The sequence below is a fragment of the Balearica regulorum genome, chromosome 1 (genome assembly GCF_011004875.1).
Source record: "Balearica regulorum gibbericeps isolate bBalReg1 chromosome 1, bBalReg1.pri, whole genome shotgun sequence".
In the NCBI taxonomy this organism is placed as follows: domain Eukaryota; kingdom Metazoa; phylum Chordata; class Aves; order Gruiformes; family Gruidae; genus Balearica; species Balearica regulorum.
The window spans coordinates 54,219,821-54,245,046 of record NC_046184.1 but is presented as its reverse complement, the minus strand read 5'-3'; the positions used below and the strand labels follow the sequence as shown (position 1 = coordinate 54,245,046).

The 25,226-nt window shown below is 44.9% G+C and overlaps 3 protein-coding genes across 3 annotated transcripts in view; 1 reads left to right on the top strand and 2 right to left on the bottom strand.

Annotated features, from left to right (window-relative positions):
• The window catches only part of LOC142601518 (histone H4), a 370,615-nt gene that overhangs the window by 268,723 nt on the left and 76,666 nt on the right, over positions 1-25,226 (top strand). The gene's annotated exons all lie outside the window — the stretch shown is intronic.
• On the bottom strand, positions 83-7,832 carry DDX47 (DEAD-box helicase 47). Its single transcript, XM_075750558.1, has 12 exons — positions 7,529-7,832; positions 6,737-6,830; positions 5,837-6,025; positions 5,102-5,173; positions 4,435-4,553; positions 3,848-3,919; positions 3,612-3,728; positions 3,317-3,463; positions 2,877-3,014; positions 1,419-1,489; positions 761-890; positions 83-667 (listed from the first exon to the last, which is right to left on the bottom strand). Exons 1-12 carry the CDS (start codon positions 7,622-7,624, stop codon positions 548-550), a joined length of 1,365 nt encoding a protein of 454 aa, XP_075606673.1. The 5' UTR covers positions 7,625-7,832; the 3' UTR covers positions 83-547.
• On the bottom strand, positions 12,535-16,804 carry APOLD1 (apolipoprotein L domain containing 1). Its single transcript, XM_010307161.2, has 2 exons — positions 16,470-16,804; positions 12,535-14,274 (listed from the first exon to the last, which is right to left on the bottom strand). The coding sequence occupies exon 2, from the start codon at positions 14,267-14,269 to the stop codon at positions 13,529-13,531; it is 741 nt and encodes a 246-aa protein (XP_010305463.1). The 5' UTR covers positions 14,270-14,274; positions 16,470-16,804; the 3' UTR covers positions 12,535-13,528.

Here is a 25,226-nt window from a genome sequence, read left to right as displayed (position 1 = left end):
CCTAAGAAGAAAAACCTTCTGGCAGAGCAGATATTAAAATGAGCAAAACAGGTCAGTGATAAGACAAGGAAAACAAGGTAGCTTTAAAATTAAGCAAAATATATTTGGAGTTCTCCATGTCACATGTCCCTTCACTAAGGTAAAGGCATCACAGCTGTGCTGTAGAAACTCAGTTGCTTCTTTTTTTTTTTTCCTCTCTTCCGACAGACCTATCTGACCCCAGATGCACTCAGAGTTTGGGTGGTGAGACAGGCTGCAGCAGTAGGAAAGCTGCACTCACACTGCACCTCTTTGTGAATGAGCAGGGCCAGACCACAGCTGCTATCAGGTCTAGAGGTGATGGTCTGGTGTCTCTGAAAGGAAGACTAGTCCCATGGTACCACAATGGGTCAAGCTCAGTTTGTAACTGGTGAGAGGAAGTTGTTTTCCAGGTGGACAGCCCCATTTTGTAAGTAGTTCTGAAAAAAAATCCACTGGAGATGGCTTGGTAGACCATTATTGCCATATAGCCATAAAAAGAAAAATAAAAGTCCGTCCAAATACTAAACTAGAAGGCTTTCCTTTTCTTCTTTTTCCCACCTGCCACCTTATTCCTGACACCAATAGCTTCTTCCGTGTCATCATCATCATTCCGAGACCGCTTCTTCTCTCCCTGCTCCCGCAGCTCCTGCAATGCAATCAAGGGATTGACCAAGAGTTCTGTCGCCTGAGGAAATTCAGACTACAACAGCGAGTAGAGGGACAAAAAGCCAGCACCCACCATTCGAGCAAATCTCTGGGCCTCAGCCACACGCTCTGTCAGCATCATAACTTCTTCCTCTTGCATGGGGAATGCTGGCAGCTTCTTGCCAATCAGGTGTTCAATACGCTGGAACAGCTCTACATCATACCTGAGAAAAGACAAGACACCAGCTTGCATCAGCCCTCCTGAAAGTGCTTCAGCTGTCACCATCCACAGACATCAACCCTTATCTCCAGCCCACAGATATTGTCAGCTTCTGCTGATAGTCTCACAAGCAACCTTCAATCGCATCTGAATGATGCCATCGTTCAGGACGGCTTCACTGATTTATTCAGCTCATCTCTATTCAGAAGCATTTGGCAAAGACTTTAGACAAATAGTTCAGTATTTACAAAAAACCCCACACTTAACCTGCATTAGATATCATTAAAAAATGTGTATTAGACAATCAAGTTATAAACAGTTAATTCTGCTCATTAGATGCCTGCTTCTAGAATTTATCTCAGACTTTTCTCCCTCCCCACCCAGGGCTTTGAATTCTCTCCTCTTTAACTACATAAATCCAACTGGCACCTCAAAATGAAAAGTAGTATTTTTTTCTCACCCAGGATGAGGTCAGATGTTTTCTGCTCTGAAACAAATCTGGGAAGAATGTCTACCTCATTTTAATACTTACTGTGTGACAAAGGTGATAGATTTGCCAGATCTCCCAGCTCGAGCTGTTCTCCCAACACGATGAATGTAATCCTGAAAACAATTTTCTTGATAAGCAATATGTGCACCAAACACCAAAGTTAAGGGAAATTAGGCCATATATTTTTTCTTTATGAAAGAATAAGAAAATGGGAAGAAAATACAGCCAAGATTAAATTCTTGGGACCATGTGCAGAGTTAGGATTTGAGAAGATGCTGGCTTGTGGAGGCATATCTTTGGTTTTAACATTTGAATTCTTCTCTTTCTAAAGGAAAAGACCACCTCCAATTATTCAAGACTGCAGAACAAAAGTTGTGATACATGACTTTGCTAAGGAAGTATCACTTCCTTGGAAAACTAGTATTTAAAGTGAGCCAATGCCTGCATTTTCAGTCTTGGGATCTAGTACTCTACACAGTCTGTCTTCCAGACAAACTCTCTGGCAAGCAGATTTAAATTTGGCAAGCACAGTGAAAGGGAGGATGAATGAGAACAATTTGGAAGCATCTGATCTATTGAGCGTCTTTTGTTCGTATGGCTCTAGGCTGTTTTCCAGGTTTTATACTGCATTATGGAAATTAAAATACTCCCTTCTCCATGCAGGATATGTGGAGAAAGGAAGCATCACGAGAAAGGATGTGTCCTGTGACATCTTTAGATGACAGGGAGGGGCACAAAAAACTTTAACAACATCATTCAAGCTGCTCTCTCCACCTTTATTTTTTTAACTTTAATCCTTTTACAATGTCAAAAGCAGTATCTTCAAAAGAATCACGATACTTTCTTCCCTTTGCAGTGTGTAGTATCTTTGATCATTATAAGGAACAAGAGCAGTTCCTGAAATGCATGTAAATAGTATGCTTTCTGAAACTAGGCTGGGAAACAAAGTCCCACTCCTAAGATAATACTACACTTTCTGTAAGGTAGAAGGTTAGTAACTCACTTTTTTTCAGTTTGCTGTACTTTTGTGATATGAAGGCGAAGCACATTAAAGACATCTTTCTTGATCAAATCCTCACTGAAGATAATGGGAGAATTTTTATTTATTTTTAAACATAGTTTAAAACATGAAGGCAGACCTGGATCACAGGAACAGAAATGACTACCTGAAACTAGTAATATCGTAAAACTATTTTCAAAGTCTAGAAGCCCTTTAACGTAATATGGCAAAACACATACTCTGAGCAGAAATACAAAGAGACAGAACGTCCCACACTTCCTCTTTTCACTTATGGGATCAGTTCTACAATCAAGATGAAGCCACCCAACCAAACTGAGATACAAACTCACCTGCAGAGACTGAACTACATCTTTTAATCTACAGAAGCATGAATTAGACTCTCAGCCAGCAGAACAGAGAAAAGATGTCTTGTTCCTTTGTCTAGCTTTGCTATGCCTCCTGGTGACAGGAAGCTCTTAGTTACACAGAAACTAGCTTACCTTAGAGTGTGTAGGAATATCAAAGTTTATCACCACATCTACATGTGGGATGTCCAGACCTCTGCTTGCAACATCAGTAGCCAGCAGAATAGAACGTGCCTTTGCCTTGAACTTGTTTAAAGAGCCCAAGCGTTTATTCTGGAAGAGAGGAGGACAAAAAGGGAATGAGAAAATAGTGCTCATTCCAGATAATATGCTCTTGTTGAAATACTGGTACAGAAGAACTGGGGGAGAAACTACTCAAAAAACTCAGTTCTGTAATAGTTCAAAAAGAAATTAGAGAATCAGTGGCAACATTCACATTAGAATAATTTCTAGGGATCAGTTCAGTCCACTAGCTGTGAAATAACCCTGCAAGGTAGTTGTGACTCAGTATGGTGCAGCCCATTTCCCAAGCAACAGGTCTCCTGTCTACTCCACTCTGCGGGCTATGCCCATACCTGACTCATCTGCCCGTGGAGAGGAATGGCAGTGAACCCCAGGTTGCGGAGCAGTAGAGCAGTCCTCTGAGTATTGTTACATGTACTACAAAATATCATGAAAGAGTTTCCAGCTAGTTCATTCAAGATATAAACCAGGTAGCTGTCCTGTAAAGAAACAAAGGAAAAAAGAAAAATCACATATGCCACATTAAAGAGTAAGTATAAGTTGGAGAAGATGACAAGATATTGAGGAGAAGTGAGAACAGCAATATAAGACACAATCAGAAGAGGGAAGAAACAGAAGTGGCATCACCTTGAATTTCGAGGGGATGAAAATGTAGTACTGCTGTAGTTTTTCCACTGTCTGGTATTTGGAAGAAACAGCACATTTAACAGGATTCTTCAGAGCAGCACGCTGGAGTTTTTGAACCTAGGAAGATCAATGTATGTTAGTACTAGACCGACAGAGATCTTGTCAGAAACCTGTATCATACAGTCTAGTCAACAGTATAGCCTGATGGAAGCAGAACTAAAGCAAAGTGCTTTCACCTTCTTGGTCATGGTAGCAGAAAACAGGAATGTCTTCCTGTCTCGAGGAATCACTTTTAATATCTTATCCACCTGTAAAAATATAAAGTAAATGGAAATGTCAAATACAACAACAATTAAGACAGAAGCCTCCTCCAAATATAATGATCATCGAAATGAAGAGTAATGCATGTGTGCAACTTGGGCTCATAGTAGGAATAAATTTCCCCTCGTCTAAAGAGAAGGTATAGGCTGATAGCCTGTTGACAGGTAGTGTGAACTCCAGAAGTCCAACAGCAGTGCAAATATCAGGCAATATTCCTGCAGGAACGTGCGTATGATTGTGTTCTGCAGTAACTGTGTCAACGTCAGGCGCTCCAGAGAAACCAGTAGATTTCAGAGACAAAATGCCTCCTACTGTCTTGCTAGTGCTCTGCAGAACTCAGCAAAGTTCTACTCCCACCGTATACTTCTGTGAAATTATTAGATCTTAGTAAAAATTTGCTATTATTTCTACAGAACAGCTCAGTGTTTACTACATGACTGTATGAAGCAATTTTAAAGGGAGTCATCTGGTGTTCCAAACTCTTATTTTAGCAGATTCCTACCTCTGTCTCAAAATCCATGTTAAGGATCCGGTCAGCCTCATCCATTACCAGGAACTTCAGAGCTCGTAAGTTGAAGCCCTTTGTGTTCTCCAGATGATCAACTAGACGGCCAGGAGTTGCTACCAACAAGATCACAAGAGCAAATTAAAAATGAAAGCAAAGGAAAAGATCCAAAAAGGCAAGAGGATCATCCGTTACAGAAATGGGATTTCTTGCCCAAGAGAAGTAAAGGCAGATTGCTTTGTGGGAAGTACTCTTTCATAGGATATCTTCAAAGTGTTTGGAAATAAGACTAATGGAGTCAGACATTTTGAAGAATTCCCTCCTTCCTTCTCCCCTCACCCTCTGCTAAAAAAAAGCAAACCAAACCAGACTGTAGACAAGCTGTACTGAGAAGGATGAGACCAGCATTTTGAATACTTGAGGAAAATTTAAAAAAAAAAAAAAAAAAAAAGCAAGCTAAAGGCAGTTTAGCAGGAATGTTCTGGAATGAGCTTGCAGCAGCAAGGCTACTGGTGTCTCCTTTAGAAACATTAACAAGCCAGTACTCAGATCTCAGGACAGAAACAAATAAAAGACGTACTCTCACTTCTTCAAACACACAAAACCTTTTGGACAACTGCGGTTTGGTAACATTCATACCCGTACCCCCAGTACATTAACTTACCAATTATAACATGCGGTTTCTTGGCTAAGGCCAGAGATTGAGACATTGTGTCAATTCCACCCACAATAACCGCTGCAGGACAAATACAATATAGTGAATCTCTCAGTGTAGCACCAGCCAGCCCCTTGCACCACAGTGTTTCCTTCTACTCCCTGCCACCCACAACTCTGTACAAATGAAAGACTACTTATCTTTATGAGCATTCTCTTTATTTTAGCACACCTGACCTTCCCAAGGCTGTTAAGCTATACACCAAAGTCCTTACTGGTCCTGAGTATTTTATTTTCACGGTTGAAGAGCTACAGGCAGAATCTATTCCTTGCAGCTTAACCCAGTTGCTATTTCTAGAAATACCCACAAAGCTTTTATGTTTGTAGAGTGTATCTAAAGAACCAACACAGAGAGGAAGGAAATATTAAACTACATCACACTTTAGAGTGGAGCTCTATGCAATTTCACTGGACACAAACTTACTATTGAGAAGATTCTCTCATACTTCCATCTTTAACCATTTGGACATAAAATGCAGAAGGGCTGCAGACTACTTCATGAGAAAAGACTGTATAGTCTGTCTTTCCCAAGCTTGATACCAGATCTCTGTCTTCCAGCATCACAAGCTTTTCTCACCTTTTGTCCACCCCTCCATACAAATACTCTCTACTTTCTCCTTTGAGATCAAGAGCTGGCAAACTTCAGTCTTCAGGAAAACTGCTCCAATATCACGAAGCTACTTACTAGTGTGGACACCGATGGAGGATCCAAGAGCTTCGAATTGCTCTGAGATTTGGAAGGCCAGCTCCCTTGTCGGTGTGAGGACAAGAGCAAATAATCTCTGAGGCGTTTCCAGCAGTGCTTGAAGAATTGGCAAAGCGAAAGCTCCTGTTTTTCCAGAGCCAGTTTCTGCCAGTCCAATGATATCTCTGCCTGCAAGGAGCATCAAGGAGGGCAAAAACTGTTACAAACTTAGACTTTCAAAGCACTGGGCAATAAAGCACAAGATTCCATAAGGAAAGAGGAAAAAAAAAAAAAGAAGAAAAAAAAGGAGCCACACAAAGGATAAAGGAGAACAAAGGGCCACAATAAAGAATTTCAGAGCATCTCTGCAACATTTTTAGAGTGTGACTTCATTTGTACAGTATTTACAGTCTCAATGCCTTTCGTTCTCTAGTTAAACTTCTGCCAATATACAGGTTTCCATATAAACTTTAGGTTCAAAAAAAAGCTTTACTTTATTATTTCTCAAATCTGTCAGTCAATTTACAGCCTATTGCTTGTATCTGGTATGTATTCTAGACCAACAAACTGTTGTCTTTTTACTGGCTTACATGGATATAGACTCCAGTGTTTGAGATTTAGGTCATACCAACTACTAGGCAATGGCAATACCAAACTCTCATTTTACAAGTCACATTTGAAAGTTTGTAGTTACAGGCAGTGTTATAGGCGAAATTAGCAATCCAAATTCCACCTAGAAGGGACACAAGAACGAACACAGATACTACTTCTAGACAGAGATCTTCGATGACAAAGCAACAAGAACACTCTCATCCCTACCACTTCTCATTCCGCAAAATTCAATCACACAGAGCTCCCGTAGCATCCCTAGATTCAGGATCAGAGAAGCACACTGCTCACCTTGGAGAGCCACTGGAATAGCCTCAACTTGGATCTTTGTTGGCATCTTCCATCCTAACTGATCACAAGCTTCACACAGGACATCTGTAACTCCCTGAACATTAGGGAAAATGCAAACAGACATCACCAAGAAGACCTAAATTAAATTGCAGACTTCAGTTAAATACATGGTGCAAGAGAGCCAAGCTTGTCTCTAGCAGACCAACTCCATCAGGCCCTTAATGCAACTACATGAAAGAGCAGGCTGCTCACAGTGATCCCCATCTCCATCAGTAACTTTATAGATTTGTTCAAAACCGTTAAGAAGTGACTGCCTTAGTAAGAAACTAGCATTTTTTTCCTAGCTTACACAAGCACCTTTCTGCACACACCAAGCTGTCCTTATTCCCCTCTGGGGGTATCCCATGAACATACAAAAAGGAAAATATCTGGGCAAACTAACACAACTGAAAACACAGGCAGCCGGCTGAGGAGCACAGACCGGAGCAGCAACGCCACCCTCACCGGAGCAGAGGCCCAAACTCCCCAGATCTCCCGCCCGGGCACAGCACCACGCCTGCGGACCGAAGCAGCGAGGCAGCGCACGTGTCTGCCCCCCACGCACCGACGGTCCCGCCGGGCTTGAGGCCGCTTTCAGCCCGCAGCCCGGGGCCGCGCCACTACGGGGCGAGCACAGCGGGACGGCGTGGAGCACGGCCTAGCACACGGGGCTGTGCGAGGAGCTCCCCCAGCATGATACGCGGGGCGGGGAAGGGAGCAACAGGGGCAGAAGCAGATCCAGCCCAGCCTCACCAGGTCCTTAAAGCTCCGTGGCTCTTGCACCGCCTCCTCCAGCTCCACCACGGCCTCCGGCTCCGCCGCCTGGCCTTCCTCGTCTCCTGCCGCCATTTTGGACCGTCCCCCTCTGAGGTAACGCAGAGCACGCTGGGAGCTGTAGTCTCCCTTGCGGGCGTTATGGGGTTCGTAGTTCGGAGGAAAGAGCCAATCGGAGCGGGCGGGCCTCGAGGGGCCACGCGCGGCGGCCGTTACCCGTCGGAGCGGTCGGTTTCGCCGCTGCTTTCGGCGGCTGGAGCCGGGCCGGAGCTCCGGCAGGGCGGGCGGGGCCGCGCCGGCACAGCGCAGCGACGGTGGTAGTGCTGCCGTGAGGTACAGGCGGTCTCGTTTTCTTGAAGTCAGAAGGTGTCTTCTGCATCCGGAGCTGTTCAGAGTGCAGCCCTCTGGGAAGTGTGTGTGATGTTCGCCGTACCAACTGCTGTCATTTTTTTTTTCCTCTCCTCATGCAGAGGAGGTGGTGTGGGCCGAGATGCTGTGTCTGTGGAAACATCCTGACTCTGCACAAGCTTATTAAGCAGCACTCTTACAAACGTGTGCAAGGCTTGGTTTCTTTAAAAAACTTAATTTGGCTTATGCTTCTGCAAGGGGCGGGGGGGGGGGGGGGGGGGGGGGGAGATGGTGGTGATTTATGTGATGAGTGCTATGATTTGCCAAACGAGAAACTGTGACTATTTTCACAGAACTCCAGAGAGGTTTCTGGGGAAGGAGGAGTTACGGAGCTATAGCCGCCTGTATTGAGATAAGAGCATACTGAATTGGCTGTGTGAAAACCTGCCTGCTTGGCATTAACTGCAAATGGCTAAGCCTCTGGCCTGCAGTGCAGCATTTGCATAGCTTAGGCAGTGTGCCTGATGGTGTTCTGTATTCATAAATTCTACAGTTGTGAATGAACAAGATAAATGAGCTAGCCAGGCACAAAAATACAATATATATAAACTTACATATATAGCACATATAAAGAGCAAATTAACTTCTTCGGAACTGCTGAAACATTTTGAAGTACTAACGAAGGGGGGAAAAAAAGAAGTCAAGAGCTGTCATTGTTCCACCTTGTTTTCTTGTTTATGATAATTGCCAACGTGCAACTTTGAAGTGCCAGAAATACATAAAATCAACTGCACTGTGGCAACTCCCAGCATGAAATGAGAGAATAGAGGATGGGAATAGATGCGAACACTCCCTCAGCTCCCTTGATTGCTGCTGTTGTGGCTCAGACAGGGAGCCTGCAAGTGCACAATGAGAGGTGAAAATGGTGATGGATTCAGTGCCCTTCAAGGCACCAAAATATCATGTTGCAATTGTAGTTCCTGAGCTCATTGGTTTCCATCTGGTCTGGGTGTGGCCTCTCTGATCTATGGCCCCGATGCTGATTGCAGCAGGGCAACCTTGCAGTTAGGTGAACCTCCTTTGTTTTAGAGAAAAGGATGCTAACATACCCAAGAGCTTGGGCTTTGAAAGGATGGCAGAGCCGACTGGAAAATGGAACTCATGACTGCATTTCTGAGCAGACCCTCCCTCTTGCTGGTTGGGAAGCCTGGCTGGGTGTGCTCGCGGTGGAAATGCTGACGTACCTGAGCATCTGTCACTGGATTCCAAGTGTGCCATTTCCTCTGCTCCCAGAACAATGAGGAAAGTGAGAGGAAATCCGAACAAACTCTCTGCATGACAGGGAAAGGAGAGGAAACCTGAAACAATTCACTGGCCAGCAGTGGAAATGAAACTGCTGCATCCCACTGTGCTCAGGAGCAATGATTTTAAAATAATAAATTTAAACCAACAAGAAACACCCAGTGTAGATGCTAGTTATGACCACATGCTTCAAAAATTACAGCACTCTGAGCCATGAGCTTGCTATATATGATTAATGCTAAAGGTTAAGCCTGGCCTGCACTTAGACATGAACCCTTTTAAGGGTCACTGGGATGCCTCAGGAAACAGAGTGAGGGATGTGATGGGAAGTCACTGCTTGTGATTCTTTGTTGAATTCATTGCCCATATAATATGGTAGGTGCTGTTTTGGTGGGGAGCAGGGTGGAACAATTCTATTCTGGTGAAATTCCAGTTTGGGTAATTCCCTTTTATCAGTAGCTGTATTTGAATAAAAGTTCTCTCCTATCCTAAACTGCTGCTGAGAGCACTCATGTGTGATAAAGTAAGTACCACTTCTAAATGGTGATTCCCCTTTTGTGCTTTTCAGCACAGGACACTGCAGATTATACTGGATTTAGAAATTTTCAGTCCAGGGCTTTTGGACTTGGCTTTTGACCAAATATGTTCCTAACCCTACTGCATGTTATAAGCTCAGTCTTCCTTAGCAGGGACAGGGTGAAAGCATCCAAAGCAGATGAATTTTAGTGCAGGTATAATGCCAACTATTTCACGAGGGATGCATAGTAAGACAAGATGGGAAGTGTATATAGTAGGTCACAGTTAATGGTAAATGATCCTGTCTACCCACTGGGATGCCCAGAGGGAGTCTATTGGGATATCCTGACTCCCTGATTGTGCTTTGGCTCCTTTGTTGTAAACACATTTTATTATGCTTTCAAAACATACTATGGGACTTTGTGTTAAAATGATGTTTGCATTCCTGCTTGACAACTGAATCATTCCTCCCTGTGTCAGTTTCAATAAAAGGGGAGTAAAAATGCCATCGGGAGGCCAGGCTTCATAACTGCCAGCCCAGGCTAAACATCAAATCACACAGGTACCCTTCTCCCCCTGCTGCCTAGCTACCAAAGGAAGGGTTCTGCCAGCACATCTACTACTTTGAAGGGTAAATAACATAACTACTAGCAAAAAAGCTGCTTATCATAGACAATTCTCCCAAATGTTTCTTGTGATTCTAAGGGAGTCACAATATTGGAACTAAGCCAATACTAATACTGGAGTAGGTGCACCCCTGTCCCAGCCCAGGTCACTTGCTTCTGGTGCTTTCTTGGTACCAGCTCTGGTGCTCATCTGACACAGCAGTGAGCTGTTTCAGGGAACAAAAGGAGGAAGAAATTAATCTTACCCCCAAATATAGTAGATTTCTGCCAGCACAGCTCCCAAAGCTGGCTCCCCAGGGTATCACATGAGATTCAGCGCTGACTGCGTGGGAGGAGACAGGATGGCATGCCCGGAGCTGCGTGAGGAGGATCCAACCACCTCCTGCCCTGTCCGCTAGCAAACTGTGTCACACGGCTCGTCCATCTTGTGTAGGATTACAGACCTTCCAGCCCGCAGGCCCCACTTTCTGCCTGAGCCTCCCTTTGCATTCCTAGCAAACCAACCTGGAGAGGGGAGTGGCTGAGACCTGGCCAGGAGAGTGTGGTACCTTGGGCTCAATTACACAGCAGCATGCGCAACAACCCAAATCCTGACTTTGAGTGAAGGGTTAGCCTAGGGAAAAAACAGAACAGAAGCCAGGTTTTTTGCCTGTGTGGCTGAGACTGGAAGCAAAACCAGATTTGTCCCCAGCTGCTGAAACAGTGGCTGCAATTGCTGGGCAGATCTGTGCTGAGCAGAACAAACCAGGCCTTGTGAAGCTCTAAGCTATCGAATTCAGATCCTTCTGAAAGTCAGATTAGTCCGTTCAGGTCTGTTGTTGTTCCTTGTGTGTGGACGTGTAGAAGAACTGGATTGCCATAAAACTGGGGAGGAGGTAGAAGTATACGTTACACAATTTTATCTGTGATGATAAAACCAACCATCTCGGAAGCATGGTAAAGTCATAACCGATGTGGTGGAGTTAGTTGGTGATATGCTGGAGCACTAGGAAAAAATTTGCATCGTGACTGCGTTTGCATAGTGTGCAGTTCACACTCCAAAAACACACTTACATGCTCATGCATACGCATCTCAGTGTTTGCATGTCGAAGACCAACATCCACAGTGTATATGAGCTAATGTGCACACCAGGGTATGTGCTCACACAGACATAAATGTATACACTTGTACACAAATGCCAGCTCTGTGGCATAGAGCTAATGATCTCACTTTTCATTCTCACCTTCTGAATGCATCCAGCTGCTTGTATCAATTCCCTGGCTCCAGTGCCTGGAGCATGAAATCGAGCGGAGTGAGTCATGGGGCAGGAGTGTGATCACATGCAGGTGTGCAGAGAGACACTGACACAAAAGTGCTTCATATTCATTTAATCAAACTTGTTCATTTCTGGCAAACAGGCATGGGCATTAGAAGCATCTGAGTCACACTTTGAAGGACCAAAGCTTTTGTTCTTCTTATGTGTAAAAACAAATGTTGATGTCATAAGAGGAAGAGACAAAAAGGACAAGGATTCAAGCTTTGTGAGATGGAATGTTGCCCTTCCTAGGAGTTTGCTCAGTGTTACAGAATTACAGAGTGTGTTTTTCTGATCATTTTGATTCATGCATCTGCAGGGAAGTTTCCCTTATCCACTGGAGCATACTTATGGAGGTGGAATTATCCCTGCATTAACTCATCTAGTTGTCTCAAGCTAGTTTCTGGGGTTTCTTCCTTGTACCTCTTCCAGGTATTGACATAATCCCCATCATCACAGTACTTGAGCACTTTTCAATATTTGTCCCAGAAACATCCTTGTGAGGTAGGGAAATGCTACTATCTTCATTTTTAAACAGAGAACTGAAGCACTGAGGGGTCAAAAATCATGAAGGACATATTTAGCAGAACAGTCACTTGAAACGGCATCCCAGTGCTTCCTCCTGCTTCGTAAGTGCTCTGCCACTGAATCATCCTACTCCTCTGCACCCCTCTTGAGTATTAGTACCAGTACATAGTTTGCTAACACGAAGCCTTCCCTGGGAAGCATTGCTAGGAGTATGTGTAGCTCTCCAAGAGTGCTGCCTCCTCCCTCACAGACAAATCACTGTGGGTCTCACAGGCTGCTCAACTGCACGGAGAGCGGCACCTCCACCTCTCAGATGTGCTCCCATCACAGCTGGGCTCCCGCTCAGACCAGTAACACCAACCTATGCTTCCGTCCCTGCTGCAAGAGATATAACTGCTTTCTTCCACCAGTGTCCTGAGGCAGGCTTTGGTCCCAGAGTCACTGACCTGTCCTTTTCCCTCTTTTGGTTCACCTCTTTTATAACTATCAGCATTCAGGCCATGCTTTCCTTTTCCTACAGGGACTTGCTCTCCCTCACAGCCAAAGAACAGGTAACTTGCTCTCACATGCCACAGACTTGCTTTGCTTCTAAGAACAGCTGCTTTCCTTTGGAGCAGAGGCCTCCTTTTTAAAAGAAAAAATAATACATCTTTAAATACAATATCAAAACCTTAAAATAATCCTATGTAAATAAATAGAACACAAACATCACAGTTCTCAGCCTGGAGAGGTTTCTTCAAAAGACGTAACAATTTCTGGCCCTGCTATTTCACCCTGGGATGATGAGCGATCTGTCATATCTGGAGCTGCTTCCTTCAACAGCCTTTCGAAATGTACCTTGGTAACAGGACTGTACTTTACTGGAAATTGGCAGCTGCTGGCTTTTTGAGGGTACCGCAGCCCTTTTACCACTCATAGATTCGTAAGTTATTTACAAACCAGGTTCAGTCAGCATCAAGACTGTGGGATTTCATCAGCCACCTGACCTGCTTCCTTTTGCTGTCTTGGGGAAGCAGAGCCCAGGAGATGTCTGGGGAAACAAGGATCTGAGGAACGGCCGCCTATCCCTGCCTTTGGGCTCTGGGATCTGCTGCTGTTTACACAGTAGTCCACGTGTCCGTCATAATCTCCAACCTGAATCAGGTGGATACTGTCAGTTAGCGGGGGATGTGTGTGTGTGGAAGCTTTAGCTTCCTATCAGGAAAGAGTTTGTGTTCAGATATAGATAAGGCACGTGAGAGATGTCCGCACCTGTGTGGATTAGCACCACCAATATTACAATAGCGACAGATAGCAGTGCTAACAATGACAATTAATAATGTAATGTCTCCAAGTCTGATTTTAATTATGGGGCAAACACTGTTTCAGCTGGATGGTCTCAGGATCTCAGCAGTGGTTTTAGCACCCAAGTTGAGTCTCCTTGTGTGTGGGGAAAGTTCTGTCCTGGACTCAAGAAGTTCACAGACTTCGTCCATCGCCCTGGTGCAGGTCTCGAGGTTGGCAGCCAGCTTCTGGATTTTGGCCTTCAGGACAGCCTGGCTGACTTTTGTGACCTCCTTTGTGTATTCTGGCACGAGGAAGCTGTGGGAGCCACAGAAGACCATGAAGCAGACAGAGTTGTACAGTGAGATGGAAGCCCTCTTCTCTGACTGGCGCAGTGTGGGGTCCCCCGGACCCTGCCCCCGGCGGAGGAACTCCAGGCAGCCGAGGATTTCCCTCATCTGTTTCCGACAAGTCATTGCAATTTCCTGCACCTTCTTCACCTCCCGGGAATTGCAGAGCACTAAGGAGAGATCGGAGGTGATGCTGACGGCCCCCCCGGCAGTGGCCAAGCCCAGACCCACAGCCGATGCCAGGAGAGAGACTCCCAGCGTCGCCGGACTCAGGGACAACCCCACAATGGCTGTGACTGCTCCTGCGGCGGTCAGGGTGCTCCCGCTGACGTTGGCAATCACGGACCTTTTGCGGAGCTTGTTGAGTTTACGAGCCACCTTGTGAAGGTGAGCAATTTGGCCACGCAGCCTCCGTCTCTGATCCAGCAGCGCTATGTGGAAGTGATGTGTGGGGTCTGGTGCTTGGGGAAAGGCAGCACTGTTTCTCTCCATGGCCTCTGTCCAGAAACAGAAAAGGCTGGGTTGGGATTTATGTTAAAAAAAAACAACCCAGGAGACATGCTCAGCCTGGACCACCATTTCAGGGATGGCATCCAGCCAATTTTTTTTATTTTTTTTTTTTGCTTCACTCAGCTACATGGAAGGTTTGCTGTCTGCACACACGTACACACTCACGTACACACACACACGTGCACGTACACACATGTACATTTAATTACCAGATTCCACTGTAACTTTCAGACAGAGGACCTTTTAAAGGTTATTCTTGTTCCCTGAGAAGACTAGAGTATCTCAAGGGCTGGGGTCAAAGGTGCTGTTCTTATTACCTCTGTGAAGACATAAAACATCTCTTCCAACGCTGGGGAAAGAAATTCCCTTGAGATTAAGTGACTCAGTGCCCAGAGTAGTAATGCTGCCAGAACTAATATGTTGTCCCCATGATGGGATTCAGAGGATGTGCAATATTCAAGGGCATCTTTCACAAGAAAGGCCAGGCTCTGAGGAGGTGAAAGCCACCCATCCCAGGTTGCTATTTAGGGGTAATTTCTCATTAAAGGAGGACAGAGGGAAGCTGCTGAGGGGAGTCAAGGTCTGGCTTTTCAATCTATGAGGTGAGAAGCTCATTGATGCCTCAGACGGGTATTGTGAACATCCTTCCTTTCTTTAAGCCTAAGCAACGCAAGATCCTGCAGCATTTTTTTTCCTATTGTAACCTGGCGTCAGGGTCTGGACAAAGATGGGAACCATTGTTCTGTAGTGCTTAGTCCAGCCTGTGGTGTTGGATCCCCAGTGACAGTGGCAATGAGGCCAGTGGACCTCATTTAAAAGGTTCATGAAGGGCACATCAGAAAAGCAAGCCCACTTGCAGTGCACACTTCCTAGGGGCTGGCGAAACAGGGGAAATAGAGGGGACCATGAATAGAAAAGGCTTGAAAACTGCTGGCTATGGCAACCTCTCCTGGCAAGATAGCAGAAGACTGTCTTCCCTTCTAAAGGGTCAATCTTTAGGGTTTCAGTACTAGGCGATCTGTTTGCTCTCTTTGTTCTTTGTCACAAAGGTAGAAAGAAATGTTCCAATAAGCATTTGCAGGTTGCTCTAGGGCTGCAAAGTGCTTTACAAAGAAAGCCAGCATTGTTAACCCTGCTTACCTATAGGGCAACTGAGGCAAGGGAGGCAATAGGAGTGATGTAGCATTGCTAGCTGTCTGGTGGGAGCAGAGCTTTTGTGCTCCACAACACTGCACTGCGCACAAGGCTGTGCTGCTTCTGCACCTAGCAAGGTCTAGCCATAGAGCTAAGAAGCTGTTTGCAGTCCATAATGCCCTCATAGCCAAAAGAAGTCTCTGTAGCAGAAAGACCCTGTCCTAGAGCCAACTAAGCAAGACTATTCATTGCTGCAGCCACCTTTTCACTTCTAAGTCTTCTGTACTGTGTGAACTGGAGGTGCCTGGTCCCTCACACAGGCACACTATACAGTTAGGATCCTTGGGGCTTTCATTGTGCAGAATCCCTGGGTTTCAGGAGGAGGAAACCTCCTATCATAAAGAGTCTTTCCATCCTGAAATGTATAAGTAAATAATTCTCACTACAATTTTTTTCCCTTCTACTTGTCCTAATCCATCTCACGCATAATCCTATAGGACCTCCCCCTATGCCCTTCAGAACAACGACCCCAGTCTCTCTTGGTATCATTGGGCCATTTGAGCCACTTAGTACATTGTGCTTTTCTTAGCTGGAGGCAGTGTCCTCTTATTTTTTACACTATAGTCAGAGATGAAGATGAAAGTACAAGGACTAACACTAAGCTAAATGGATAATGGCATTGAAATGAACAATGAGCATATCACCAATAACTTAACAACATCAATATGATGATCATTAAATATATTGATTCCTGTAACCTCTTAACAATTTGTTCTGCAGATTTTCTTGCTGAGAACAGTCTCAGGTATTAACAGCGGCCACCTCACTGCAGTTAGTGGAACAGTCATTCAATATATAGCATAAGTTGCAGAGTCATGCATGTCTTTTGAATACACTGATTTATGCCAGCATAAAGGAAAATAACCCCAACTCCTGCTCTTAGAGAAAAATCTCCCCAACAATAAAGGTATACATTAGTCCAAAACTGGCAAATGCTTTCCTAATACAGTACTCAGAGAGACTCCAAAAATTGCTTGTTCAAACTTACCTTTAGTTTCCAGCCGACCTCCCCAAAGACAAATTTTGATCTGTTTCTGGAGGAGACCAATTTATAGCTCCTGTGGACCAATTGCTGCGATGGGAATGCTTTGCCTCATACTGGGAGTTTGCCATTTCCTGCTCTCCCTTGTGCAGAAGGATGTGACACACTGGAAAGTGACCTGCGGGACAGCGAGCACACATCATGTTCAGGAAACGATCCCTGCAAATGAACATTGTGTGTTCACTTTTCCTGAAGTGTAGGGGGAAAAAATTTTAAAAAAATCTCAGCCTATTCCTGGCGTTGAGCTAGTGCAGTCATTCTCCCCAGGGAACAGTTGCCTTTCCGTTCCCTGAAATAGCAACTGACTTTACTCTGTGCTGGAGCCACCAATTGCTTTATGACTGAAGTTTCCCCCCACCACACGTCTAGAGCCAGTGGAGCATCAGCCAGCCAGCTACTTCATTCAAGGCCAGTGTACTTTTAAAATCCCGGGTCTTTGGAACAATTGTGTGTGTGACTGGCTGGAGCACAGCAGTGCTGTGTGAGAGCTGGAGCGGTGCTCCACTACGTAAAAGGGAAGCAGCTCCACAGCAAGATGATTGCCCTGAGTTCCCATCCCTTCTCCTTCTGAGTAGATAAAACTATGCGACATCCTCCAAAAGAAGTGATCACCCTGTGCTTTTGCTGTTTCTTAACCATGGGCACCATGATGGTTGAGAAACAAGCATGATGTTTTCCTAAGTTATCTGCCCAGCAGTCAATGATCAGAAAGGAAGGGTCATTGAGATCCCCTCTTTTGCTGCCTGTTTTTGCCTGGCAGTTGTGCCAACATACAGATGTGGCCATAGGGAGGAAGTGATGAAGGTGTTGGGAAGGAACAGCCTAAGTGACACTCCTGGTGCAGCCTTTCACACTGAGCCAGGGCAAAGACAGTTTCTTTGGATGGCTCCAGAAAGAAAGGATTTTTGGTGGCACTAAGTGGTGCAACCCACCTTAGACCAAAGTGGCACGTGTCCTTATTGACGCAGGGTATGTGGTGCCAGGGACGTCTGTTTTGAGCAGTTGTGCTTGAAGTTGGTGCATCTACTTTCTTGCTTCATGGATTCTTACTCTTCTTGTTGACAGGGAACCTCTGATTGTGCCCTAGTGTCCTCCTGGCCTGGTTAATCTGAAAGATGTCACTGAGTGGCGAGGCTTTACTGTTGAATGTGTGAGATGCATAGCCACGCAATTGCTGGAGCTGACCTAAGGAAGGGACAAGGACTGAAAGGCAGCAGGCAGGGAGAGGAGAAGGCTGGGATTATTCATTTCAATGGCAACTTCATTTTAGATCATCTTAAAATGACTGTGAAACAATATGTCAAGTGTTTTGTCAGGTGTGGACCCGCATGAGATGGGACATGAACAAATAAAGAAATAGCATTGAAGAGCTACTTCAACCTGTCACAGACCTGAAAAGAGAAAATATTGTTTTGAAGATGCTTAAGTAAGCAATCTTGGTCTGTTACACTCTGTACATATTGCACATTAACAGGAAGGTGAGTTTTGACACTGAAGGAAACTGTGCTTTAGCCCTTCCCTTTGTTTTAGCAAACATATGCTTGAATTGGAGCCCATCTGCCTTGGCGAAGGTTTGCAGTTGATAGACACAAGAGTTCTTTCGCACATTCCCAAACAGAATAGGCTTTTTTTTTTTTATGTAACTGTATCTGCATTGGGACTTCTGCCAGCAGAGATGTCCTTGTTAGGACAGTGAGCTTTGGTAAAAATGAAATAACAAAGAAAAAAAAAAGGTCTAGAATGAGCCTGAGAAGATGATACAATTTTGGTTACTCTTCTTCGTTTCCCAGTGCTTTTCTTTGAATATACTCAGCTGCAAAATGTTGTCAGAAACCCCTGTGATGCTCAGTGCATGGGTGAGGACATGAATAGAGTGCAGAAAGGACAATTCACTTTTTTTTTATAGTATTCCCTCACAGAGTTTCCTGCACACTGAAGACCTGCACTTCACACAAGACAAAATGTTAGGATGGGTTCTCACAGGGATCATCCCTGGGCTCCTTCACCATCTAAAAAGGATGTTTCCCTGTAATGCACCCCAATAATGAGGTGCATGCCCAGAAAGTAAGGATTTCCCATGAAGAGTTACAGATGTCAACTTGATTTTAAAAAATAAATGTATATTAGAATAAGAAACATTATTTCCTAGGGAGCTGCCCTACAGCAGTATGGTCTGATCTGATTTTGTCTCTGCTGACACTCTCACAAGCATCCTTTTGGTGAGAGGGCTGGTGTCTTCTCTCCCACCAGCAATTACAGACACCCCCACCAGCAAAGGTGAGCAGGTGGGAATGGGAGCAGGATGGGAGAGGAGCGTTTTCTCTGAGCACCTCCCAGAGACTGAAAGGCTTTCAGTGCCTTTATTACACCTGCCCAGATGTGACCACATCTGCCAAGTCACCAAGTAGGTCCCAGGGGCCTGCTTGGAGTGAACCTTAGCTACCAGGGATCTCAAGACTCGTGAGTAGGTCTGACCTTCACTGGCCAGTCCTGCAAGCTAGTTTAGGAGGTCTCATCATCCCATTTGCTGTACATTTTCATCCAACCCTTCTGCTGCTGCAGTCTCTTCATTCTTGGCCTGTGGAGTGCTTGGGCTTGAGAGTGGAAGGGCCATAGCAGGTGTTTTGCAACTACCCTGGCCAAAAATGGTCCCTCGGCTCCACCCTTTCCCATCTAGCTATATCCTCTTGAAATGGGCAGAAGCCAGACCCATGTAAAATCTGCCCTGAAGGCATTTTGTGGGAGCAGATGACCAGCAAGGGGAAGGAAGGATGTTTTATTGCCTCAGCTTTCTTCCTTCCAGTGGATTTTGGCAGAAAAGACTAGTCTTTCTGCTGTTGTTCTCTTCAGCAGAAGGGATATGTAGCAGAAGTGTTTATTCTGAAGCTGTTTGGAGCTACTGCAATGTAACATTTAGATGTAAATGTGTAGCATTTGAAGCTGGAGTTTCAGATACAGATCCTTTATTAACATTGTTTTGATCAAATAATTGAGTGAATTTGAGTGAATTTTCATTCAAATATAATCTTTTAAAGAGGGGATTTCTGCCAGCTTGGTACTTTCAACCTTAACTACTGGATCCTGGGGCTGAAAGGTATCTTTTTTTCTCCTTTTCTTTCTCCTGTGGTCAATTGAATTGATGACAAATTTCAACTCTTCACAGCAAGACATTCATTCAGATTCAGGGGGAACCTGAATAGGCCAAAACTAAACCAAAGCAAAATAGACCAAAAAGGGCTGCATTGGCTTTTAGTAACCTTACCAGTAGATCCAAATTAATTTTTTGAAAGCATTCCGGAATGAGACAGGCTGCTCTGAGCTCTGGTCACCAGCGTGTGTGTGACTTCAGTGAGTTTGGAGAAAGCTACCAAGATCAGGACAGGGTGGGGGGAACAGGACAGCCTGTGGGATGGAAACATCTCTTGCTAGTTCCAATTAAGTAGGATATTAGCCAAATGCATTGACTGTGCCTGTTCCTGCTTTCTGAGCAAGCTTTCATATAACAAAAATACCATCCTAAATTGCTTTGACAAAACACTGCCAGCAGGGTCTGCAGAGATCAAGTATTTATTTGGACATGGAGCGTGAATTTCTGCAATGGACTTAAACAGACTAGCTGATGCTGCCATTTGCCACCTTTAATTACATGTTCCAGTGCAGGCTGTATGGCATAAGGCTTGCTCTCTCTCTGACGCACAAAAAACCAACTCCCCACTTAGCCCATATGCCTCCAGCCTTGCCTGTGGCACAGCTGACATACTGAGTGTGGCCGTATGCAGGTTCTGCTGAGACCTGTGCTGCTGAAAGACTTTTCTCTGTTCAGTGTCTCAGCAGTGGCAGCAGCAGTGCCACAAAGAGCAAGCCTGGCTACCCGTACACTCAAGTACTGTAGAAAACAGACAATCCATATCATATTTCCAAAACTGCAAAGAAACCCAATAGCTTGGTGAAAAGTAGAAATTAGGTAGCCTGGTTTCTTGTGGCTCTTTTCGTGTGGACTTCTTGATGGCTGAGCTCATGTTGCAACATTTGTCTCAAAGGAAACAAGAGTCTGGATTCTTCTCACCTAAAAAACGACTTATTTTCATGAATCTTGCAAGAAGATGATGTCTTTGGAACCTTGACTGCTTTGTCAAATTCTGGCTAAGATTGCTCAGGAAACTCAAAAGCAACTAGCTGACAAAACTGCCAACAGCCCCACTCCGTAACCCTCATTTCCCTAGGGACCAGGCGAGAACAAATCTCTGTGTCCTGCAACCGAAACACAAAGCACAGATGTCCATGGTTTCTTATTCCCCTTTGCTGGTGTGAGTCTTGCAGTGTTTAGCCAATCTTTTGTTTCATGTACTGCTCTGTGGTCTTCTCCCTGCCAAGGAGATGTCCATGTCCTCCAGTGCAGGAGGAGGAGCTGCTGGTGCAGGAGCCTTTGGTGGCGTTTCTGTACCGTGTGCTGGTGGGCCCGGCAGTACCCCCAGGACCACAGTTTGAATGGGAAGGAAAAGCAGCTCAGCTGGGAAGTGTGGTGCCAACATCATGTCTTTACCAAGAAAATTAATGTGCTGGAAAGACTCAGGTGTAAATCCCTGAAACCAGTCTTAGGAGCCTTGGGATAACAGATTACTGGGTAGATTTAATAGCTAGGAAATGAGAGTGTCTGTGTTACCATCAGGCAGCACAGGACAGAGCTTTTACCTGGCTCCCCTATTTACCCCTGCCAGTAGCAGATTGCTGTCTCAGTTAATGATATCAGAGACACTCTCGCTATCTCTTGCTCCTCAATTCTTGCTCTCAATTGCTCTGATATGGCTGTTGGTGAGGTAACAAGTCTCAGCTTTGAGACCTGAAAAACTTTAAACTCTCAGGCTTGAAGGCACCAAGCAAAAATTCACTGAACGTTCATGGGGGAGGGAAGGGCTAGGAAAACGTACCTTTGTCAGGAAAATTGGATTTGGTATCATCCTGTATTTGCATAATGAAAAGTTCCTGATCCTGTCTCTGTACTTGTCACTGGCCAAGGTGAGAAAGCTGCAGTGCCTGGGTTTGTCCCACATCCTTGTGTGCTTCCCTACCAGCTACCTGGGCAGTGGCTGGCCAATGTGATTTCAAATGTGCTAAAAAAGCATCTGCTCCGATATTGAACCAAGAATGTGAAAAAAATAAAAACAAAAAGTCATGAGTGATATGGAGTCTCAGTGCATTGACATTGTCTGACTTAAATTTTGTGAAGAAAACTTAACTTTTTTTTGCTATTTTTATGAGCTCTATTATTTCTTTTTAAATATATGAAAGAAAAAGAATATTGCTTTAGAATTTGTGCTTTTATTTAATCTTAATTCTTCTCTTGCTTCTTCAAATTAGCCAACTGTTCTATGGTACATAATTTGCAGCTAGTCAAGAGAGATATTTAATATTCATAACGATACATGGGCATTTCATTGAAAAATAACTTAGATAAGAGAACTTGTAATCAAATTTAGGTATTGGAGACCCGTTTTTGGGGGGGGTTTGGTCTGAGTGGGTTTTTTTGTTGTTGTTTTTTATTTTTTATTAATTTCCTATTGTTAAGCTTTCACTAACAGGATTAAGGTTCAGCAGGAAACATTCCATATAAAAAACACACTGTGATGAAAATAAAATAATGAAATTCATTACATTGGCTAACCCTTCCATCTGGCACCGTAGAAACATGACAGACACACAATGGCCTAAAGCAGCCAGGAGAAGTTAGAAACTATTACCTTGAATTTCAGACAGGGTTGCATCTCACCTAATTTCAGCCCTCTTCAGAGATTCACACAGTTTATTCACTTTCCAAAGCTCCCTCTAGAGCCAGGAGAAGAAACAGCCATCCCCAAAGGTCCATCTCTTTCAGGCACCTGCTCTATAATACATCACTTATTATAGACAGCAATTTTTTATCCCACTCCCACCCCATTTAATGTCCCCCGGGTTTGCTAGGTTTATGCTCCAAGTTCAAATGTCCTGTCCCACCAGGCCAGAGGTGGTCCCTGTAACCCAGCACCTGGTGTCCTGCAGCGCTAGTAGGAGATGCTATTGCGGAAGAGTGCGGGTGGCAGTGGTACATCCCTGCCTGTCCCCTGCAGGCCTGTGGATTTATCTGGTACCTTTTGACCCTTCTGATTCCAGATGCCTCCACTGCCTCCTGGGACAGTAAAGTCCAGAAGTTCCCACTTACTCATGGTATAAAAAAGTATTTCCTGACTGTTTTCAGCTAATGTACTCCTTTCATAGAGTGACCCTTATGCTAGCTGTGTGGGATCAGGGAAAGAAAAGCCCATGGGTTTGGTGATCCTGCACTGCACGGTGCATGGCACGTGGTCCCCCCTCATGCTTGTGAGTGACAAGTTGTCAGTCACATTCTCAGGATTAGCAGAGGACATGTACAAGCCAGATGTGTACAGAAGAACACGGGGCTTTCTGCTGCCCAGTGTCCCTGAAGGATTTTCACAAGACTACAAGGATGGTCAGTACATGCTCTTGGCCCAGGTGGATTTGGCCCACTTCCTGCACCCTCTTGAACAAATGATCAGGACATGTGAGGGAGGAAAGGAAACTTGGTAGAGAATGTGCTTCCCTGCATCTGCAGATACGCCCTGCATGATTAGCAGAAGCCATAAGGGCAGGGCATGGCTGAGTGACCCTGTGGTTTGCAAACACATGCAAGTTTTAAAAAATACTTTCTAAAGCCAGCATCATTCTGGGAGGTACAAAGGCTTGGAGGGGTAGTAAACCTCTCTGGTACTGTCTGATCAAATGCAGCTCTTGAAAAGATCAGGTAGTGCCTCTTTTTTACCAGAACGGTAATACAAAAAAACCAAGCCCACCCCAAAACCAAAGTTAGCAAACAAACAAAAGTTAAAAAAATATATTTCCTTAGCTATTCTTTGATTTTTTCTAACCCACCCCAGACACAAACAGTAAAGAGAGACCTGGCTTTCGGATCTAGTGGAGCTGGGCCTAGGACAATGTTTACAGAGGACAATAAAGCTGTTTGTATCTCCCAAGTTGGATGGAGCCAAGATAAACCCTGTTGTCACTGAGGGCAACTCAAAACAGGTTCTACCTTACACTTTGCTTCTCACTGCCAGAAGATGCTCTGCTGGCAGCAGCAAATTGCTGGAGTGAGATGAAGAGATTCTCCTCTGAAATTCTCCAAAAAGTATTTTCAATGAAAATTCTGTAAAGATAAAACATCTTAACAACAGCATTTCCTCTGAGCTCCATGACATTTGGAACTCTGGCAAAAGTGAAAGCCCTAAGCTGCACCAGGGAAGAATTAGATTACCAAGGACCACTCTTCTGACTCGTGCTTACGTCAAGATAATGGTCCACAAAAGTACTATGCAGAAGAGATGCTTGTGTGGAAGGCAATCTCCTCTTTATTTCCTCACAGACTACACATGGCTACATGTTTAATTTAGGTGTTAAGATAGCTTTTTCCCAGATTATTTTGTAGCCAGTCTCCTCACCATATGAGCTTTCCCATTCACTCTCCCTATCCCATTCCTGGTTGGAGGACACATCCATAAGGCTTGGGAGGACCGCTCCAAAGAACAACCCTGGAGTAAGCTGCCAGACTGAAGTACGCCATTCCCACGTGCATACAGGGACTTGTGGCTCATGCTTGCTCCATGCCATACATACAGAACCCTCTTCCATAACACATGTTCCTTGGAGTATCCCCAACAGGGCCCTTTTAGCACTCATCCCCTCCCCTCTATGTGTACACACGCTAGAGCCAGCATCCAGCTTTCCAGCCTAATTCCCTGTTTTGAGACACAGGTGGGGAACAACTGGGGCTGGAGGGCCAGAGGAGTTTCCCACTACTCTGAGGAAGTACATGAAGATGACAAACTCCACAAGGTACATGAGTGGCTCCTTGGATAAGCCAGAGGGCTTGTCATGGACTACTTCAGTGCCTGTGTCATAGTGAAAGGAAGGAGAAAATTTCTGGATGCAGTGTGTAAGCTCCTGGGGAAGAAGATGAATACCAGAATGTCTATGCTCACCTGCTGCTGAAAAGCTCCCAGTATGCTGCTTGGGACCAGGGAGGGACATGGATGGTGGTTTCACAACCTGGCTGAAAATAAGGTTTTAGCAGGAGCTGGGACCACTTCTGTATTACAGAGCACTTGCACAGAAGGAGTGGACCTCATCTGAATCAGAAGAGAAATAGGCTTCTGGCTATGAGCATGCAGGAGGTTGTCAGTGAGGTTTTAAACTGAGGAGTGGGGGAAAGCCAACCAGTGGTGACATTTTTCAGGACAGTGTTCCCAAGGACAAGACATCACAAATTCTGTAGCCTCTAGGGAAGGATACATCAGAGGATAGCATAAAACAAGAGGGTTAGCATTCAAAGAGAAGTCCAGGGAACCCAGTCCATGCTGTGATTGTCTCAACATCAGGGCTTGAAGCCTGGGAAACAAGACAGGACACTGGCACATTTTGTTGATATGGTAGGCGCTTTGGAAACCTTGAGCTTGTTAAAAAGAAGCTCAAAGGAACAGCTGGGAGGATTAAATCCTCACAGGTGGGTGGAGATGGCTGAAGTGACTGCTGGGGACACAGTGGTAGGGCTACCACCCACCCAGAAAGGCCTGAAAAAGAGAAGGATGCTGGCACCAATAACAGGAGGGATGGTTGAGATAAAAAGGCATCATTTAAAAAGCTGCAGGTTTGTCT

Excerpts from the sequence above, each read along its gene's own strand:
- DDX47 (XM_075750558.1), bottom strand. The coding sequence starts at position 7,624 with ATGGCGGCAGGAGACGAGGAAGGCCAGGCGGCGGAGCCGGAGGCCGTG. Across the intron at positions 6,831-7,528 it reads CACGGAGCTTTAAGGACCTG|GGAGTTACAGATGTCCTGTG; the intron begins GTGAGGCTGGGC and ends CCTAATGTTCAG. Across the intron at positions 3,729-3,847 it reads CTGCTACCATGACCAAGAAG|GTTCAAAAACTCCAGCGTGC; the intron begins GTGAAAGCACTT and ends TGATCTTCCTAG.
- APOLD1 (XM_010307161.2), bottom strand. The coding sequence starts at position 14,269 with ATGGAGAGAAACAGTGCTGCCTTTCCCCAAGCACCAGACCCCACACAT.